Source organism: Microcaecilia unicolor, chromosome 2 (assembly GCF_901765095.1).
Source record: "Microcaecilia unicolor chromosome 2, aMicUni1.1, whole genome shotgun sequence".
In the NCBI taxonomy this organism is placed as follows: Eukaryota; Metazoa; Chordata; class Amphibia; order Gymnophiona; family Siphonopidae; genus Microcaecilia; species Microcaecilia unicolor.
In genome coordinates, this window is record NC_044032.1 from 467,600,655 (window position 1) to 467,622,745 (window position 22,091).

Genomic DNA, 22,091 nt, shown 5'->3' on the forward strand with positions numbered 1-22,091 from the left:
AGGCTCTTCCACTACAAGCTGATTGAGAATATATGAGCATAAGTGGTTGTCATTCTAGGACAGACTGTAGGTCCATCACACTCAGCGTCCCCCCTCCAACGGTAGCCACTTCTGCTCCCAGGTGGTCCACTGAATGTCTGGTTTTGGTTTAGGCAGTTAGTGCTGCTATTCAGCACCACTATCCAGTTAATTCTCTTTCAATTCTGATTCCTTTGGAGTTTTTTTTCCTCAACAGCTCACCTAAAAGTTTAGGTTCTGTAGTGATGCAATTTCAGGTGTTATAGCTATTATAGCTTTGTGGTATAAGTCTGCTGTTATGTGTCTTACTGCTGTCACACGCATAACAATTAATACTCCTGCTCTCAGCAATAAAGTTGTGCGGCTCCAGTCTCTACTCCCTGTTGATGCTCCTTTAGCACCATTTTCAGAAGGTGGGCCTGGACTACTTCTGCTCAGTGGGTATTGGAGATTATTCGAGTAGGGTACGCATTGGAGTTTGCTCACTCTTTGTCGGAGGTTTTCCGCAGAATCTCCTTACAGTTTTTGCATCAGATACCGGGGCCATTCGAGCTTCTCTCTGCAGGGTTCTGCACTTTCGAGCTATTTCTCCTCTCGGGTGGATCAGTGTCAAGATCATTACTCCATTTGCTTTCTGGTTCCAAGAAAGAGGGTTCTTTCCGTCCAATTTTTTATCTCAAGGCGGTCAATCTAGCCCTTTAGGTGCTCTCTTTTCGGATGGCATCTTTGCAGCCCGTCATTTTTGCAGTGCGGTCAGGGGAGTTTCTGACTTCTCTCTATCTTACAGAAGCCTATTTCCACGTTCCTATTCATCCTGCACATCAACGTTTCCTTCGTTTTTGCAGTGCTAGACCACCATTTTCAGTTTCGACCTCTTCCCTTCGGGTTGGTGTCGGCTCCTCATACGTTTACTAAGGTCAGGGTAGTTGTGGTGGCGGCTTTCACAATGGAGGGCATTTTAGTGCATCCTTATTTGGATGATTGGTTGATCGGGCAAAGTCTTACACGAGAGTCTTCACGTGACAGCTCGGGTGGTACAATTCTTGCAGTTCCTAGGTTGGGTAGTCAATGTGAGAAGAGCAGTCTTCTACCTTTTCAGTCGCTAGAGTATTGGGGAGTCAGGTTCGACTCGAGTCCTCAAGTTGCAGACTCAAATTCATTGCTTCAGGTAGATTTCCAGTCCGTTGGCAAGAGGTTCTCTACAGATTTTGGGAACCATGCCGGCAGCGATCGAGGCGGTGCCCTGGGCCGGGACTCACATGAGGCCTCTTCAGAGGTCACTGCTGTCGAGATGGTCATCTCAGCAGGTTTCGCTTCATCAAACTTTGCCTCTTTCGTTCCAAGTGAAGACCAGTCTACGTTGGTGGCTTTGGGAGTCCAATTTGTCCATAGGCATGCCTCTAGTTCAGCCCAGCTGGTCTGTAGTGATGACAGATGCCAATCTCCACGGCTGGGGAGCTCACTGTCAGAGGCAGTTTGCTCAGGGTCTCTGGTCTCATCAGAAGACATTATTTTCAATCAATCTGTTAGGGACCAGAGTGATTCTTTTTGCACTCCAGAGGTGTTTTTATTCTTCTGAGAGGCCAAGCAGTTCCAGTAAGGTCACAGCGGTTGCATTTTTCAATCGGCAAGGAGGAATGAGGAGTCTGCCATTGGAGCGAGAGGCGGCGCTACTGCTTCAATGGAAGGAGGTCCATCTGATGGCTGTTTCAGCGGCTCAGGTAGCAGTGGTCCTAAATATTCAAGCAAATTTTCTCAGTCACATGCTCGATTCTAGAGAGTTGTTGCTATGCGAACTGGCGTTTCGGCTGTTAGTTGATTGTCGGGGGTCTCCCAGGATGGATCTGTTTGCCTCTGCCGGCAGTGCAAAACTTCCTCTGTTCTTCAGTCGTCGCAAGGATCCCATCTTCTACAATCCTGCTCAGCCGGTCTAATGTATGCTTCTGATAGGGCATTTACTTCAGAAGGTAGAGTCGCACAGGGGACGTCTGATTTCGGTGGCACCGAACTGGCCTCGATGGACTGGGCCCACCGATCTTCGACGGCTTCTGGATGACCTTCCCTTCAGACTTCCGATCCAGCCAGATCTCTTGTTGCAGGGTCCTGTCGTTCATCCGGATTCGGATCAATTCTGTCATGGCCTGTCTCTTGAAAGGGCTAAGCTGGTTAAGTAAGGTTATTCCGCTCAGGTCTTTGCGTCTATGTTTCGCTCTCGTCAACGTTCTACTTCGTTGATGTATGTGCGCACTAGGAAGATATTTGAGTACTGGTGTAAGGGCTTTTGCCTATCTCCTTTTAGTGCTTCGGTTCGGCAAATTTTGGACCTTTCGCATTGCATTGATTTGTGATTTTCACTTTGCCCAAACTGTCGAGTAAGCAGAGGATTTTCTTTTCATGTTTTTAACACTTGGCAGGATGCTTTAGTGACTTTTTGAAAGAAATTTGCAGAGATCTCTACCCTTTCTCATCTGCTCGTTCTTTTGTTTATGGTTTAGTTTTCTTGATTATTCTTTTTAGAGCTTTTTCTGGATTAAAGGTGTCCAGATCCATAGATGTTTTGCTGTAAGATTGATACAATATTAACTGTTCTTGTACTATTAAAAATGGTGCTTTTCATACCACAGTGGAGTCAGTTATTCCCCCTCTGCATAGTTTTCTGTTGCAGTCTGATTGTCAGACGCAATTAAATTTGGCAAACTGATGTGAGAGATGTGGCATGTAGGGGCCAGCAAAACAGGATATGATTTCCTGAGGCGCCAGTGTAAAACTGTACTTTTGCCAGGAAACCTTGTGCTGGCAGTACTGAAGCACAGTACATTAATCAGTGCTCATTGTGTGAAATGCCTTCTACTGGCTTCTCGCATTTCTTTGGGCAGAAAAGACAGCTATATTTCATCATACTGTAGTTTATAACCGTTCTGCTTAGACCAGGGGTTCTCAACCCAGTCCTCAGGACATACCTAGCCAGTCTGGTTTTGATGATATCCCCAATGAATATGTGCAAGATTAGGTTTGCATGCACTGCCTTCATCTCACACACATTCATTGGGAATACCCTGGAAACCAGATTGGCTAGGTGTGTCCTGAAGACTGGGTTGAGAACCCCTGGCTTAGACTCAAACATTTTAAATCTTACTCTGTCTCAACATGGATCCACGTTTTGCTAATAGCGTCATCAGGAGACCAAACAAAAGAACAATGTAAAATTTTTCTTCACTGTAATTTTATTTAATAGTACTCAGAGAATCTTTACAGCTGTGTAGTTAAAACCTTACTTAATGGTCGCTCTGTGGGAAAGGAGTCCACCAAAAAACCATGGAACGTTTCCCTAAAAACACCCTCATGTGCGCAGTTTAAATCACCAAGGGGCCCTTTTACAAAGGGTTGTAGGTGCCTACCCACGTCAAATTAGTAGTACCGCATGCCCTGGGCGGTAATCCCACTTTTGGCGCATGCCCAAAACACGTGTTAAAAAATACTTTCTACCACGGGGCCCTTACCTGGTGGTAATCACTTGTCACGCGCTGCATGCTTACTGTCTGGTTAGCGCATGAGACCTTCTCCGAGGACAAGCAGGCTGCTTGTTCTTACATGTGGGTCAACGTCCGCGTCCGCCCAGGAATCAGCATTTTGCAAGCAAAACATAAAACTTTGCCAGAGTCTTCTGGCGGTGCGTGCACGGACTAATTTCTCACCCACCGTGTGAGCGTGGCTCAGTTTTATTTTCTCCGCGTTGAGGTGCGGCCGAGTTTTCGATTTTTTTCTTCTAATTTTTCTTTATTTTATTACTATTGTCATTACAAAAAAAAAAAAAGTTCCCGTAGTGTACTTTGTTTTGTCCCCTTTCAAGTTCCTTTGTTTTTCGTCACGACCGGTTTTTAGGCCATATGGTCGGATTATTCCCTTATTTTTGTGCCCTTTTTTCTTTTATCAGGCACAGTCACATCTTTTGATTTTGCTGAAGCCATTTTTCCTTCCGTGCCATCGAAGACACCCAGCGGCTTCAAACATTGTACTCGGTGCAACCGGACCATCTCAGGTACCGATACCCACGCCTGGTGTATCCAGTGCCTTGGGCCCGACCATAGACCAGCTGCTTGCAGTCTGTGTCTTCGTATGAAGAAACGGACTCAAGTGTCTCGAGAAGCCTAACGAGAAAAGCTTTTTGGGGCTCGGTCCAGTCCTTCAACATCGGTACCGAGGTCGGCGGCATCGACATCGAGGGGAGCATTGACGTCGGGAGCGGTGGTAATGGCTGCTGAAAGACCAATTTGCACTGGGAGCAGTGAGGCGTCGAGTGGGTCTCCACCTGCCTCGAGGCCTCCTGTTATGCAGGCCCCTCAGGACCGACCTTTGTCGGACCCAGCCCCGAGGAGGCCTGAGGGTTCCACGCCCTCATCGGTACCAGGGAGTCTCGATGACGAACGTCGAGCGAAGATGAAGAAGCACCGTCATCATTCTCCTTTGACCACATGGTGCTGGGAGCTCCAGGGTGTTGAAGGAATCGGCACCCTAGAAGCGTCAGCGCCGAGAGGATCGCTCCCCCGCTGTTCAGGAGGTGCCGATTTGTCGGTCTTCTGGCAGCCCGGTACCTGCTCCCGAGCCTCGACAGATTCTGCCACTGATCCCGTAGCCTTGTCTGACAGCGGCTCTCGACGAGCGCATCAGGGCCCTGCTTCCAGAGCTTCTGGAAGGATTGCTGCGCCAGTCTACTTCGGTACTTCCATACTGTCTGCTGCAGCGACATCTGACCCTTCGCCTGTGGTGAGGTCCCCGACCTCGGTGCCACCTGCAGCATCGGTGTCAGCTGCCACCCAGGTCGACTCCCCTTCGACGTCGGTGGAGAAAGCTTCACCGCAGTCCAGGCGGGTGTCGACTTCTCGGCACCGCAATCGAGGACGTTGCTCCTCGGCGTTGAGGCAGGCTCAGTTTCGGACTGCTCTGAGGGATGTTTTGTCCAATACGGAAGATGAGCATTCGTGGGAGGAAGAGGAAGATCCCAGGTACTTTTCTTCTGACGAGTCCTATGGGATTCCCTCTGAACCTTCCCCTCCACCGGAAAGGAGACTTTCTGCACTGGAGAGTCTATCCTTTACCTCCTTTGTCCGGAAAATGGCTATGGCTATTCCCTTCCCTATGGATAATGAGGATGAGCATGAGCCCAGGGCTGAGATGCTAGAAGTCCTGGATTATCCTTCTCGGCCTAGAGAGGCTGCAACGGCTCCTTTGCATAATGTACTGAAGGAAGTCCTTATACGAAACTGGTCGTTCCCTCTGTCTAATCCCGTGATCCCGAAAAAAGCTGAATCCCAATATCGGATCCACTGTGAACCAGGTTTGATGAGGTCTCAGCTACCTCACAATTCCATGGTGGTGGACTACACCCTCAAAAGAGCCAAGAGTACTAGGGACTATTCCTCAGCGCCCCCAGGCAGAGAATCTAGAACCTTGGACTCTTTTGGGAGGAAGACTTATCAGGCCGCTATGTTCGCTGCCAAGGTCCAGACTTACCAGCTCTTCACGAGCGTCCACTTACGGAACTCAGTGAGGCAACTGTCTAGCTTGGTTGATGCACTCCCTCTGGAGCAGGCCAAGCCTTTTCGGCAGGTGGTCAGACAGCAGAAGGCTTGTCGAAAATTCTTGGCTAGGGGTATGTTCGACACTTCTGATGTAGCATCCAGGATCGCTGCCCAAGGTATAGTGATGCGCAGACTCTCGTGGCTGCGTGTCTCTGACCTGGATCATTCAGTCCAGCAGCAGATGGCCATAACGTAACTCTTCCTCTAAACGATTCCCTAATATGTTCCACATGAAGCCCTATTCTACCATAACATCACTGTGTAACTGTTTATACCAGAACTGGCGAACGCCTTTACGGTACTATGTAAGCCACATTGAGCCTGCAAATAGGTGGGAAAATGTGGGATACAAATGTAACAAATAAATAAATGTTACTTGCCGTGGGGATAACATTTTTGGTGAGAAAGTAGAGGATCTAGTTGACCAGATCAAGAAGCATAATGATGTTATGGATTCTCTCTCCCGCCGGGCATCTTCTGTTACTACCTCCTCATCCAGGAATTTTTTTGGAGGGAAGAGGAGTGGTCCCTATTCCTATGCAAGGTACACTTCTGCTTCTCGGCAGCCTGCCCAGGCTCAGTCCCAGCGCGCTCATTCTAGTCAACAGCCTGCGCTTAAGACCACTGCGGCTCCCCAGCAAAAGCAAGGACGGGATTTTGATTGGCTCCAGTTCAGCATAGCCTCAGTAAACGTGTCTGTACCGGACGACTTGCCGGTTGGGGGGAGGTTAATGTTTTTTCACCACAGGTGGCCTCTTATAACCTCTGACCGGTGGGTTCTTCAAATTGTCTGGTTAGGATACACCCTCAATCTGGAATCCAAGCCTCCAAATTACTCACCGGGAGCTCAGTCCTACAGCTCCCAGCACAAGCAGGTACTTGCAGAGGAACTCTCCGCCCTTCTACAGGCCCAAGTGGTCGAACCCGTTCCACCAGGGGAACAAGGGCTGGGATTCTGTTCCAGGTACTTCCTTGTGCAAAAGAAAATGGGGGATGCGTCCCATCCTAGACCTAAGGACCCTGAACAAAAATTTCTTATCTGAGAAAAGTTCAGGATGGTTTCCCTGGGCACCCTTCTTCCCATGATTCAGGAAAACGATTGACTATGCTCTGTGGACTTAAAGGATGCTTCCATATCATCATGCTGATCAATCCATAGACTGGTGGGTTGTGTCCATCTACCAGCAGGTGGAGATAGAGAGCAATCCTTTTGCCTCCCTATATGTGGTCATGTGCTGCCGGAAACTCCTCAGTATGTTCTCTATCTCAGCAGGTGGTGGTCACACACACAGCAGCAGCTCTGGCTAGGCCTCCAAGCCTAATTTTTAGGTTTTGTTGAGTGCCTGGGGTTGAGGGCTCTTCTTGAGCAAGTGCAAACCTGGTGGCGCCAGGTCCCTCCTTTTCTCCCCCCTCCCGCTGGCTCCGTTAAAAAAAAAAAAAATTTTTTTTGGACGTCCTTAAGGGCGTTTATTTCGACGTTTATTTGAACGTTTATTGCAGCTACTCACTGGGACACCAGGTCGTTACAGCTCGGAGTGAGAAGCAGGTAATTTTTACCTTTTTATAGCGGGCAGGGGGTTCCCCGATTGATCTCCACGTGGCCTATGGCGTCGGAGGGCGAGGGCGCGAAGAATCGCTCCCCGGACCGCGTGTGCGCTTCTAGCGGGGATGCGGGGGTTTTAAAGTCTGATTCGCCCTTGTTGGGTGTCAGTTTGGAGGCCGGTCAGTGTCCCGGGTCTTCCTCCGGCGCGGCGGTTTTTCCCGCCATAAACGCCCATCCCCCCGCTGCTCGCCTCCGCCATCTTGGCCGGCCACTCTGCTCGGACGGCTTCTTCTTGGGCCGCCCTTGAGCTGGGAGATGTTCATGCCATGGCCGCCCTTGATTTGGGCGACGGCAAAAAAGCGGCTAAAGTTAAGCGCCGTTATTCCCGCGCGGCTCCTTCGCGGAGTGTCGCGCCGGACGCCATCTTGGATGCGCAGCATGTTGCTCCCCCGCTCTTGCGAGCGCCGGTTGAGGGTGCGTCTAGGGCTGTGGCCCAGGCTGCTGAAATTCACAGTCTGGGGGGTTTCTCCCCCGAGTTTATTTTGCTGCTGCATCAGGCCTTCCTTATGCAAAACGCTGCCCCTTCTCCCTTGTCTGATAACGGGGTTGAGGCCCCTGGAAGTAAACGCCCTCGGGTGGATTCCCAGGCCTTAGAGGACGCTGTTTCCTCTGATGTAGATGAGGGCAGCGTATCTGAGTTCTCCCAACGGTCCTTTGGGGATTCCTTGGAGGAGACGGATTCCCGCTCGGATGGAGCGGATGACCCCTCTGCAGCGCGGATCTTTCGCTCAGAGGATTTGCCCAACCTGTTACTGCAGGCCATGAGCATTTGGAAGATTTCCTCTCCAGAGGACGTCTCTCCCTCAGCCCCTGTTGGCTCTGCCATTATGCTGGGGACGAAGCGCCCGCCTAGAGCCTTCCACGTGCATGATGATGCCATGCACACCTTAATTTCGGCTCAATGGGATGTCCCGGAAGCGAGCCTCAAAGTGGCTAGGGCTATGTCCCGCCTCTATCCTTTGCCTGAAAGTGAGCGTGAGGCCTTTATTTGGCCTACCGTGGATTCTTTAATCACTGCGGTGACTAAGAAAACGGCGTTGCCGGTGGAAGGTGGCACGGCACTAAAGGACGCCCAAGACAGAAGATTGGAAGCGGCTTTAAGGTCGTCCTTCGAGGCAGCTGCCTTAAGTTTGCAGGCCTCAGTTTGCGGCTCCTATGTGGCCAGGGCGTGCCTGACGATGGTGCAGCGGGCTTCCCCCTCGAATCCTTCCTTGAGGGCTGACTGGCCGGCCCTGGAATCGGGCTTGGCTTATTTGGCAGACTTTACTGTATGATGTCTTGAGAGCCTCGGCTAAAGGCATGGCTCAGACAGTCTCTGCGCGGTGCTGGCTTTGGCTGAAACATTGGTCTGCGGACCACGCCTCTAAGTCCCGCCTGGCTAAGTTGCCTTTTAAAGGCAAGCTGCTCTTTGGGGTCGAGCTGGACAAAATCGTGACCGATCTCGGCACGTCTAAGGGCAAGAGGTTACCAGAGGTCAGGGCTCGGGCCAGTGCTCGCCCTGGTATCTCCAGAGGACGGTTTCAGGAAGCCCGTCGGTACCGCCCGGGCAAGTCGGGCTCCTCTGCCCCCTCTTCCTTCAAAAGGAACTTCTCCCCCAAGCAGCATTCCTTTCGCAGAGACCGCCGTCCCGGAGGTACGCCCTCCGGTCCTCCCCCAGGGTCTCGTACCCAATGACGGGGTCCTGGTCCATGGCCCAGTGCAGATTGGAGGACGCCTGTCCTCGTTTCTGGGCGAGTGGACCAGGGTAACTTCAGACGTTTGGGTTCTGGAAGTCATCAGAGACGGCTACAAGTTAGAGTTCTGCCGACCCTTAAGAGACGGGTTTGTACTCTCTCCCTGCAAGTCTCCGGTCAAAGCTGTGGCAGTGCAGCAGACCTTGGACAACCTGATACGCCTGGGTGCGGTCGTCCCGGTGCCAGAAAATCAGATTGGCAAGGGACGTTACTCCATTTACTTTGTTGTACCAAAGAAAAGGAGGTTCTGTCCGGCCTATCCTCGACATCAAAGGGGTCAATCGGGCCTTGAAAGTGCGGCACTTTCGCATGGAGACTCTCCGCTCTGTTATAGCGGCAGTGAAGGCAGGAGAGTTCTTGGCTTCCTTGGACATCAAGGAAGCGTACCTGCATATTCCCATCTGGCCTCCTCATCAACGCTTTCTGCGTTTTGCAGTCCTGGGCCGACACTTCCAGTTCAGAGCCCTCCCTTTCGGGTTGGCTACTGCTCCGCGGACCTTCTCCAAAGTAATGGTGGTCATCGCGGCCTTCCTGCGAAAGGAAGGAGTACAAGTCCATCCTTATCTGGACGACTGGTTGATCCGAGCCCCCTCTTATGCAGAGTGCGGCAAAGCTGTGGACCGGGTGGTTGCTCTTTTGAGCTCCCTGGGGTGGATCATCAACTGGGAGAAGAGCCAACTGCGCCCGACTCAGTCCCTGGAGTATCTGGGAGTTCGATTCGACACCCAAGTGGGCAGAGTGTTCCTGCCAGACAATCGGATTGTCAAACTTCAGGCTCAGGTGGACCAGTTCCTAGTAGCCTCTCCTCTTCGGGCTTGGGACTATGTGCAGCTGTTGGGCTCTATGACGGCCACGATGGAAGTAGTGCCCTGGGCCAGGGCTCATATGAGACCACTACAACTCTCTCTGCTGCAGCGCTGGACTCCGATGTCGGAGGATTATGCTGTGCGCCTTCCCTTGGTCCCGGCAGTGCGCAAGGCGCTGAGCTGGTGGATGCAGACAGACAAGTTGTCTGCAGGAATGCCTCTGGTGACCCCGGAGTGGATTGTCGTCACGACGGACGCCTGTTTGTCGGGCTGGGGAGCCCACTGCTTGGGAAGGACAGCGCAGGGGCTCTGGTCTCCTGCAGAGGCAAAGTGGTCTATCAACCTCCTGGAACTCAGAGCCATTCGGTTGGCGCTTTTGGAGTTCATCCCGGTACTGGCGTTGAAGCCAGTACGGGTCCTGTCGGACAATGCCACGGCTGTGGCCTATGTCAACCGCCAGGGAGGTACCAAGAGCGCCCCTCTAGCCAAGGAGACCATGAATCTATGCCAGTGGGCAGAAGCGAACCTGGAACAGCTGTCAGCGGCCCACATTGCCGGAGTCATGAATGTCAAGGCGGACTTTCTCAGTCGCCATACCTTGGAGCCCGGAGAGTGGCAGCTATCTGCTCAGGCGTTCTTGGACATCACGAAGCGCTGGGGCCAGCCGAGCCTAGATCTGATGGCGTCATCGGCCAATTGCCAAGTGCCGCGCTTTTTCAGCAGAGGACAGGACCCTCGATCCCTGGGAGTAGATGCTCTCCTCCAACAGTGGCCGACACAGGAGCTTCTGTATGTGTTCCCCGCCCTGGCCCATGTTGGGCAGGGTGCTAAACCGGGTGGCAAAGCATCCGGGCCGGATAATCCTGGTGGGTCCGGACTGGCCCAGACGTCCCTGGTATGCGGACTTGATCAGGCTCTCAGTGGACGATCCTCTGCGGCTGCCAGTGGGGCAGGGCCTGTTGCATCAGGGTCCCGTGGTGATGGAGGATCCCTCCCCCTTTGGTCTTACGGCCTGGCTATTGAGCGGCAGCGTCTGAGAAAGAAGGGCTTCTCAGACAAGGTCATCGCCACTATGCTGAGAGCGAGGAAGCACTCTACTTCTACTGCTTACGCCAGGGTTTGGCGTACCTTTGCAGCGTGGTGTGAAGCAGGCTCACTTTCTCCCTTCACTGCTCCAATTTCTTCAGTGTTGGCGTTCCTGCAAGAAGGTCTGGAGAAAGGCCTGTCGCTCAGTTCCCTTAAAGTCCAGGTAGCGGCTCTGGCTTGCTTCAGGGGCCGCCTGAAGGGTGCTTCCCTGGCTTCGCAGCCAGATGTGGTGCGCTTTCTCAAGGGAGTTAATCACCTGCGCCCTCCTCTGCACTCAGTGGTGCCTGCGTGGCATCTCAACCTGGTGCTAAGAGCCTTGCAGAAGCCGCCTTTTGAACCCTTGTCAAGGGCATCTCTGAAAGACCTGACGTTGAAAGCAGTCTTTTTGGTGGCTATCACTTCAGCCAGAAGAGTTTCCGAGCTCCAGGCACTCTCATGTCGAGAGCCCTTTCTGCAGTTCACGGAGGCAGGAGTGTCTATTCGCACAGTGCCTTCCTTCCTGCCCAAGATTGTTTCTCGCTTCCATGTGAATCAGCAGCTCTGTCTCCCTTCCTTTCGTAGGGAGGACTACCCAGAGGAATACTCTGCTCTCAAATATCTGGATGTGAGACGAGTCATCATCAGATACTTGGAAGTGACCAATGATTTCCTGAAGTCGGATCATCTGTTTGTCCTGTTTGCAGGTCCTCGTAAGGGTCTGCAGGCTGCTAAGCCTACAGTGGCAAGATGGGTCAAGGAAGCCATTGCAGCGGCTTATGTGGCCGCGGGGAAGGTGCCGCCTATCCAGCTGAAGGCTCACTCCACTAGAGCTCAGGCGGCCTCGATGGCAGAGGCCGGGTCCGTCTCCTTGGAAGAGATTTGCAAGGCGGCAACTTGGGCATCGGCCCATACCTTCTCCAGACATTACCGCTTGACTGTGGCTGCTCGGGCGGAGGCCTGGTTTGGAGCTTCAGTGTTGCGGTCAGGGATTTCAATGTCCCGCCCTAGGTGAGTACTGCTTCGGTACATCCCACCAGTCTATGGATTGATCAGCATGATGATATGGAAGGTAAAATTATGTATCATACCTGATAATTTTCTTTCCATTAATCATAGCTGATCAATCCATAGTCCCTCCCAGATATCTGTATTGTTTATATTCTGGTTGCATTTCAGGTTCAAGTTTAGTCTTCAGTTCCTATTCAGGAGGACTTCGTGTTCAAGTTTTTCAATGGATTCTTCAAGAGTTGAGACGAATTTGTGTTACAGTGAGCTGCTGCATTCCTCTCCCCTCCGTTTTACGGGGCTGGATTGAGACATAAATTCTGCCGGCGCTCCCTCCCGCTTCGTGCGGCTGTAGGGCAGCTTTGTATCCCTCCCGCTTCGGCGGTGTTAGGGTCAGTCAGCTCCTCCCGCGGTTGCGGTTGCAGGATAAGCCAGATACCCCCGCATCGGCGGGGTGGTGTCCCTCCCCCGCTCCGCGGGGATGAGCTGGACGGATTCCCCTCCCCCACTTGTGTGGGGATGAGCTGGGTTAATTCCCCTCCCCCGTTTCGGCGGTGGTGAGCTGGGCAGAGTGTCCCTTTGTGGGTGTATTCTCTAAGTGCTGAGTCCTGCGGATGGAGCTTGGATATCGACATACTGAGGAGTTTCCGGCAGCACATGACCACATATAGGGAGGCAAAAGGATTGCTCTTTATCTCCACCTGCTGGTAGATGGACACAACCCACCAGTCTATGGATTGATCAGCTATGATTAATGGAAAGAAAATTATCAGGTATGATACATAATTTTACCTTACACACACATCTCTTTACTTCCAGTTCACAGGAAATATCTTCGATTTCGGCTGGGAACACAGCACTTTCAGTACCGTGTACTGCCTTTTGGCCTGGCGTCTGCACCCAGAGTGTTTACAAAATGCCTAGCTGTAGTCGGTTTGTCAAATTATCCCAAGTCCCATCTCACCCCAGTCCAAAAATTGGAATTCATTGGAGCTCTGCTGAACACTCAAGATAGCTCGAGCTTATCTCCCCGATGCAAGGGTGGACAACCTTCCGTCCCTGGTGTCCATGGTTCAAGTATCTCAGCAGGTCACGGCTCGGCAGATGTTGAGACTTCTGGGGCACATGGCCTCCACAGTTCATGTAACGCCCATGGCACGTCTACATGTGAGATCAGCTCAATTGGACCCTAGCTTCCCAGTGGTTTCAAGCTGCGGGGTATCTAGAGGATATAATCCAACTGTCCACCGACTTTGGAATTCTCTTCAGTGGTGGATGATTCGATCCAATTTGACTTTGGGGTGACCATTCCAAGTTCCTCAGCTACAAAAAGTGCTGACGACGGATGCATCTCTCCTGAGGTGGGGAGCTCATGTAGATGGGCTCCACATCAGGGAACCTGGCCCTTTCAGGAAAAAGGTCTGTAGATCTGCTTCCTGGAATTAAGAGCGATCTGGAACGATCTAAAGGCTTTCAGAGATCGACTGTCCAACCAAATCATTTTGATTCAGACAGACAATCAGGTTGCCATGCATTACACCAACAAGCAGGGGGGCACCGGATCTCACCCTCTGTGTTAGGAAGCCGTCCAGATGTGGCTTTGGGCACGCCATCACGGTATGTTTCTCCAAGCTACTTATCTGGCAGGCGTAAACAACAGTCTGGCCGACAGGTTGAGCAGGATTATGCAACCTCACGAGTGGTCACACTGAACATGGGCGTAGTCCGCAAGATCAATCACAAGGTCCCTCAGTTCTGTTCCAGGCTTCATGCCCACAACAGACTAGCCTCAGATGCCTTTCTCCTGCTTTGGGGGACAGGCCTTCTGTATGCATATCCTCCCATACCTCTGGTGGGGAAGACTTTGCGGCAACTCAAGCAAGACTGCAGAACCGTGATCCTGATTGCACCCTTTTGGCTGCTTCAGATTTGGTTCCCTCTTCTGGAATTCCTCCGAGGAACCATGGAGATTGGAATGTTTTCCAACCCTCATCACCCAGAACGAGGGGGTCGCTTCTACATCCCAAGCTCCAGTCTCTGGCTCTCACGGCCTGGATGTTGAGAGCTTAGAATTTGCCTCCTTGGGTCTTTCAGAGGGTGTCTCCTGAGTCTTACTTGCTTCCAGAAAAGATTCCACAAAGAGGTGTTACTCTTTCAAATGGAGGAGGTTTGCTGTCTGGTGTGACAGCAAGGCCCTATATCCTCTTTCTTGTCCTACACAGACCATGCTTGAATACCTTCTACATTTGTCAGAGTCTGATCTCAAGACCAACTCCATAAGAGTTCACTTCAGTGTTGTTAGTGCTTTTCATCGTCGTGTAGAGGGTAAGCCTATCTCTGAACAGCCTTTAGTTCGCTTTATGAGAGGTTTGCTTTTGTCAAAGCCCCCCTTTCAAACCTCCACCAGTGTCATGGGATCTCAACGTCGTTCTCACTCAGCTGATGAAAGCTCCTTCTGAGCCACTGAATACCTCCCATCTGAAGTACTTGACCTGGAAGGTCATTTTCTTGGTGGCTGTTACTTCAGCTCGTAGGGTCAGTGAGCTTCAGGCCTTGGTAGTACCAAGCACCTTATATCAAATTTCATCACAACAGAGTAGTCCTCCGCACGCACCCTAAGTTCCTGCCAAAGGTGGTGTCGGAGTTCTATCTGAACCAGTCAATTGTCTTGCCAACATTCTTTCCCCGTCCTCATACCCACCCTGGTGAAAGCAGTTTGCATACCTTGGACTGCAAAAGAGCATTGGTCTTTTACGTGGAGCGGACAAAGCCCTATTGACAGTCCGCCCAGTTGTTTGTTTCTTTTGATCCCAACAGGAGGGGATTCACCATCGGAAAACGCACTATCTCAAACTGGCTAGCAGATTGCATTTCCTTTACTTATGCCCAAGCTGGGCTGACTCTGGCGGGCCATGTCACGTCTCATAATGTTAGAGCCATGGCTGCATCACTGGCTAACTTAAAGTCAGCCTCCATTGAAGAGATTTGCAAGGCTGCAACGTGGTCATCAGTCCACACATTCACATCTCACTACTGCCTTCAGCAGAATACCCGACACGACAGTCGGTTTGGGCAGTCGGCTGCGTATGCCTTGTAGCGCTATAAAAATGCTAAATAGTAGTAGTAGTGCTGCAGAATCTGTTCGGGGTTTAGAATCCAACTCCACCCCCTAGACCCATTTTTGTTCTGTTCCAGGCTGCACTCTCAGTTCGTTTATGGTTTCATGTCAGTCTCAGTTATGTCCTCGCCGTTGCGAAGCCCAATTGACTAATGTTCATTGTTTTGAGTGAGCCTGGTTGCTAGGGATACCCCACATGTGAGAACAAGCAGCCTGCTTGTCCTCTGAGAAAGCAAAGATACTTACCTGTAGCAGGTATTCTCAGAGGACAGCAGGCTGATTGTTTTCACAAATCTGCTCACCTTCCCTTTGGAGTAATTTATTTATTTGCTTTTTGATTAAACTGAGGAGGCATGCTCACGTGGCGGGCGGGAAATCAGTCCGTGCATGTGCGCTGCACGTGCGCCAGAAGACTCTGGCAAAGCTTTGTTTATATTTTACTTGTAAAATGCCGATTCCTGGGCCAACGCGGACGTAGATCCACATGTGAGAACAGTTAGCTTGCTGTCTTCGGAGAATACCTGCTACAGGTAAGTATCTTCGCTTTACTGCTATGTCACAGTCATTAATTGGTTCCACTCTGCTTCTTTTTTAAGTCCTTGCTTGGATAACAGTATTCCAAGAATAAATAAGGTGTTGCTCCTTGCGTATTAATTTGATTACATCCTCTCCACGTGTTTAAGATATTTGTATTAGCACTACCAAGGGCAAATCTTCCACAGAGTGTGAGACTTGACACCAATGCTCCATTAGAGGGGCTTCCTCACAGTGTAACCTGATATTAATAAGATGTTGCACTATTCACTATTTAATCTTCTGTGTGGTCTCTCCTGTGTACCACCGGCATCAAATCCCATATTCCAACTGCTGAGATTCATAATTTGTAACCGATTTTAAATAAAAGTAACGACCTAAACTAGGGATCCATATCTTATTCTTAGTTCATATTTGCAATAAACACAGTGATGAAATTGATTGTTGTCCCTGCTGTTGAGAAATATCTCTGAATACTTTTTGAATAGACATGTATTCCCTCAAGTTTTGACCTTTAGTGAATGCAAATCCGGTCATGTCCTCAAAACCTTGATGCAGGGATAAGATGGGCCAATGCTTACATATGATCTGACAAATTTTCTGAACAGAAGAATAATATGGAAGAAAAATTTTGCATAGTTTTTAACCCAGAGATATACTGCAAGTCATTTCAAGGGAGCAGGGAGCGATGACTTTCCAGATTTACCTGGCTAATACATTTTTTGTGGACTTAATTTTGGGAACTTGCCCATACCTGTTTGTTTTAGTCCATTTTTAGTCCGTTTCTTATGGTATTGTTACAATCCTAGATCAGGATGGAGATAGGCAGTATATAAATTGTGTTAAATAAAAATAAATGAACCCCACAAAGTTGGCCACCTTGATTTACTCCTTCAACAAATCCCACAGCTTAATTGTGTGCTGTGTGAAAATATACTGTATCCAGTTTATTTTCCTGTTTTTCAGTTTCTTGACGTGACCGTTTATTTAGTGTATGACAGGTTAAACAATTGCTGCCTACTTAACTGTTTGATCCCATAACCCCTCTGTCCTCTTTTAAGCTGAAGAGCTCTAACCTGTTCAGCTTATTCACCCCTGTGAATGCTTTCTCTTTTTAAGCTTACATTTTAGAAGTATAGATTCCTTAAAATAAAACTGTACATTCATCTTTGCCTGAAATGTGTGCACTCATGTCACCATGCCTAATTATATAATCCGTAGAGGATGTAAGCTGTAAATAAAGGTGGTTTTGTTCAATGGTAGTGTGCAATACATGAGTTTCAGGTTCCACTTTCAAAGATTGCAGAGATTTATGTAACCAAAATCCTTCAGAAAGGGTGCGTGGGATAACATAGGGAGTTTGTAAGAGAGTGAAAGGTGTTTTGTTGTTATCTCTCATATACTATTCATAACTGGAACATCTGGGACAGTAAATGGAGGAATTGAGGACCAACATGTTTTCCCCTTGGGGGTTGTGAAACGTGCGTGAACTTGACACTGAAACAGCTCATGTAGCTTAATAGGTTGCAAACAAAAGTGACATAACCAATTTCTCATTTCTTAGCATCAGTGCCACTATTCTGCACGAATGGGTGTTATCCCTTCCTACCAGCAGGTGGAGGTAGAGAAAAGACTGAACTCTTATCAGTGATATCACTGGTAATCTGCTGTGGTGCCCCCTAGAAAATTCCAATATTTTCTCTACTTCTGGCAGGTGGTAGGTTGTGCTGGCGGTGCTCCTATCCCTGGTTCAGCTCCCTGCTCTGCTGGCTGTGGCTGCACAGCATGGTAGAACCTAAGGGCCGCTCCCAAGGTACTATAGTTGTGGCCAGTGTTCAAAAGCATCTGATGTTGTGCATATGTCTTGACCGTATAAGCTTTGTTGTTCAAATTCTGTGCTGGATAACAGATGGCTTATGGCTGTCAACTCAATATCCAGTTAAAATTTATCCATAATCTGGAGGAGTACAGGCAGGTGTTGGGATTTAAAATCAACTTGGCTAAATCTGTAATCTTAAGTGTGTCCCTGAAGCCTACGGAAGTTGGATTGATAGATCGTGATACCCCTTTTATTGTGGTTTTAACTCCCGAAGAGTTCTGTTTGAGGCAAATTATCTGCAGTTGCTCCGCTCACTCTGGGCTGACGTGGAGAGGTGGGAATCACCTCTTTATTTCCTGGTTATGTAGGATTCAGGTGATCAAAATGATGGTACTACCTAAGCTGCTGTACTTTTTTACGGCATTGCCAGTTGCTTTACCAGATAATTTTTTTAGAATTCTTCACAGGCGCCAGTTCCAATATATCTGGAAATGCAAACCCCTTTTTTACTTTGAATGCATTAAAGTCTCTCGTGCCTTCTTAATGTGAATTAGTATTTCTGTATATTTTGTTCTTATACAGTTTATGATGTGCTATTTTGCCTCAAAAGTAAACGAGGAAGCCATTTTATTAGTCTTCTATAATTTTTGAAACATTCAAGTTTCATGTTTATTCGTCATTCGATATACTACTGCCAATTGGTAAGTTCCATCTTTGTGGTTTATAATAATTAAAAACACGCAAGTTAAAAGCAAGAATGGAATAGTTACAAAATTTTCTATACAAGCATATAAGAAATAGAGAAACTGGGAGAGAGACCACTCTTAATAGTATTTGCTGAGGGCAATCTGTATAATCCAGTAAATTATCTAATCTGCAACAAAGATGTTACAGTTTTTTATAACATTTCAGGACAAATGTGCTTCAGTTATTAGAGAAGTTTCTCAGTACTTTTTACTTTGCATGTTACAAACGGAGAGGTATCATTCATTTTTGTCATCTTGTCTTTCAGGTCTATAACCTGACTCAGGAATTTTTTCAAAGTGGAAAACCAGTCAATGCTGAGAGCCAGAACAGTGTGGGTGTTTTTACCCGGGATGTGGTGCGCAAACGTGTCAAGGAAGATCCAGATGACACAGAAACCATAAAGAGGTTGAAACTAGCCATGATCCAGCAATACCTGAAGGTATGACTTATCCCTTTGAGCAGAGTTTACAGAGAGTAGGTAAATCCCATTTAATTTAAAAAGAGAAAGATGTTAAACTGTAGGCTGTGATCCAGACTATAAATGAAATGATCTCCCATACAAAGCAGCCTTTGAGGATAAAGACGTGGTGGTAGTTACTCAAGTCAAAATCGCCTATGGGGAACAAAATTAGACAAGGGGCTATGATACTAGTGGAGATACTTCAAATGTATTGATGCACAAAACACAAAAATTTTATACTGTGATCTCTTTTTCAAAACTATTCTTTCCCTCTGAATGAGTTTCCAAGGAAGGTAAAACATCAAGAAATATTTCTTTCTGAAAAGGTAGAGAATGCATGGATTACTTGCCATCAATACCAGACCAATCCAGACCAATGGGTTATATCCATCCAGCAGCAGAAGGAGACAGAAAAGTAGTTCCAGGTACTTCGCCCCTTAAGAATATTGTGCAGCCTGGAATTCTCAGTATTTTCTCTGTTTTCTAGCGGATGGTGGACGGGTATTTGGCAACTAAGGTTTAATCCCAAAAAATGCAGGGTCATGCACTTGGGGTCGCGAAAGTCCGAGGGAACGGTACAGTATAGGGGGTGTCGTGCTTCAGTGTGTGAAGGAAGAGCGGGACTTGGGGGTGATTGTGTCTGACAACCTTAAAGCTTTCAAACAGGTAGAAAAAGCGACGGCCAAAGCCAGAAGGATGCTTGGGTGCATAAAGAGAGCAGCAGGAAAAAGGAGGTGATAGTGCTGTTGCATAAGTCTCTGGTGAGGCCTCATTTGGAGTACTGCGTGCAGTTTTGGAGACCTCAGCTACGGAAAGATATAAAAAGGATGAAGTCGGTCCAGAGGGTGGTTACGAAATTAGTAAGAGGTCTTGGATGCAAAAATTATAGGGACAGGCTTATGAACCTCAACATGTATACGCTGGAAGAGAGGAGGGAGACATGATAGAAACGTTTAAATATCACAAGGGCATTTATGTACAGGAAGAGAGCCTTTTTCAAATGAAGGAGAGCTCTAGAATAAGGGGGCATACGACAAAGTTGAGAGGGAATAGGCTTAGGAGCAACCTGAGGAAGTATTATTTCACAGAAAGGGTGGTGGAGGTGTGGAATGGCCTCCCGGTGGAGGTGGTGGAGTCGAGGACTGTTCCAGAATTTTAAAAGGCATGGGATAATCATGTGGGATCGCTTAGGAACAGAAAGAATTAGGGGTTACAGAGGATGGGCAGACTGGATGGGTCATATGGCCTTTATCTGCCGTCATGTTTCTATGGATGTGCAGCTCCTCTTGGTGTCCGGCTGGTTAGCAAATTTCCCAGCTCTGCTGGCTGTCGGTTGAGCAAGGGGTGTGCTGGTACCCGAATTTGGGTTCGTTTAAGATGACACCCAGTGGTTTGGGTCCCTCTTCTCCCCCCTTCAATCAACAGTGTTACAGCATGGCCATGGAGGAGTCGGACGAAGAAGAAATATGAAGACTTCGGGTCGGCTGGTGGGGGTTGGGGCCCTCCGCCAGCGGAAGAAATATTTTTAAAGGCAGGAGGAAGCGGACCTCGTCTGGCGGGGGCTGGGACCCCCCGCCAGCAAAGGTAAGTAGCGGGCGAGGGTTGACGGCGGGAGGGGGGGGCCAAGGTGAAATCTGCGGGGGCCCAGGCCCCTGTGGCCCCACACAGATACGCCCCTGCTGTGCGTCATCTGTAGGATAGTTCTATCTATCTATCTATCTTATCTAATTATCTGTAGATCTTGAAAAATCATTAAGGTGCCTTTCTCATGAACTAGGTGCTCTAATTAAAAATAATAAAAAAAAAAAACCTTGAGCCTTTCATCTCTGGAAAACTGTGCTATCCATACCTGGTGGAAAATCAGCATTTTCTCTAATTGGAATCAGACCGCTACTATGAGGTGGGCTATGCCAAAGACCCAGCAATTCTCCCCATACATACCACAGAGGCTTCAAAAAGATACCTCTCAAGATTCTTTCACCTCTGAGCATGTCGCAAATAATTTAAGTGCCGTGGTTTAAAATAGGTTTGTTCAAAATCCAGAGAAGTGAAATCATTGCACTCTAATACCCAATCACGATGATAGCATAATAAGCAAGCTTGATTATATGTTTTTATATTGAGTAGGCTGAGACCTCCTCACTGCCAGTTTCTTAATGTATAATCCCACTTTATCTTAGATTTCTTACCTTCCCAACAAAAATTCCAGAGTACCTGATATAAAGTCACTGTACCCTTCCGTAAGAGCCTAATAGGTAGGGACTGCAAGAAATGTAACCATCATAAAATAGATAGCTGTTCTCCTCATCAAGGACAAAGACAAGTTACTCTAATTGTTGTTTGGTCTCAATAACTTCTCCACATTTATTCTATATAAATTGGTCAAATCCATAGACAGTAATATCCCCAGGTAACGAAAAGATAAATTAGCCCATTTTAGTGGCAGATAAGCAATGCCGCAAGCTTTTTGTTCAATGCTAGTAATATTTTTTTTTGACTCTTGATGGGAAGAATTAATGCCTTCATACAAGAAATACAATAGCAAAAAAGAAAAAAAAACCTCAGGTCCGTTGTGTATCTAAAAAAATTTTAAATGAAACCTCAGAACTCCCAAGAGGTTTCACTTTCTCCACCCCTTTCAACAGGAGACTCAAGTATATGGTAAAAAAAACCCTCCACCCTGCCAATTTGATCTACAGTCATTATATGCATCTATTCCTCAAGGAGAGATTTTGAAGGTACTTCGAGAGAGGTTGGATTTGCGTCCTCTCCCTTTGGAGGTCTCCACTGAATTTTGGTATCTTTGATAGAATTAGCTATGACGAATGATCACTTTATTTTTAGTAAACAATTTTGTCTTAGTTGGGGATTGCTATGGGGGCATCATTTGCTCCTTCAATCACGAATCTGCTTATGGCTTTTCCAACCGTGCTGTACTTTTTGGTTCCATATGTTTTTTTTTTCTTCTGTGCTGAAAGGAATAGCCAATTGTCTTTTTTTTTTTTTTAACCATATTGGCTTTCTTTCTATGTATTTAGTATTCTTTTATGAAATTGATGATACTCGTCTCCTATTGAAAGGGGTGGAGGAAGTGAACCTGTTTGGGAGCTTTGAGGTTTCAGTTTTTAAAGATTTTTTGGATATATGATGGATTTGAAGGCAGGTTTTAGATGGTGAGACCACTTCTTGTATTTTATTTGAGAGATACATATATTGTGGGTTTTTTTTCTTTTTTGAAATTGTATTTCTTGTATGAAGGTATTCATTTCTCCCATCAAGAGTCAAAAAATATTACCAGTGTTGAACAAAAGCTTGTGGCATTGACTTTAGCTGCTGTTAAAATGGACTAATTTGTCTTTTTGTTACTGGGATTATTACTATATACGGTTTGAGGGAATTAGTTTCACCTAAGAGCCATAATCCTGACCACCTTCAACTTTGCAAATCAAAACATAGAGGAGCATGAGAACCACACCACACCTCCAGTCCGGGACTCCCCCCCCCCCCCCCCAATCTTTTCAAATCCACCCCAAACCTCCTCGTCCCTCCTGACCTATACCCAAAACCACTTTACCCCTAACGTCCCAATTAAACGGTAGGCACC

General features: G+C 48.1%; 1 protein-coding gene across 2 annotated transcripts in view; it reads left to right on the forward strand.

Moving 5' to 3' along the window:
• The window catches only part of SMOX (spermine oxidase), a 135,686-nt gene that overhangs the window by 92,141 nt on the left and 21,454 nt on the right, over positions 1-22,091 (forward strand). For both annotated transcript variants that reach the window (XM_030191020.1, XM_030191019.1), the window contains one exon: positions 18,293-18,466. In XM_030191020.1, coding sequence (XP_030046880.1) covers positions 18,293-18,466 — 174 coding nt within the window. The remainder of the gene's footprint in view (positions 1-18,292; positions 18,467-22,091) is intronic.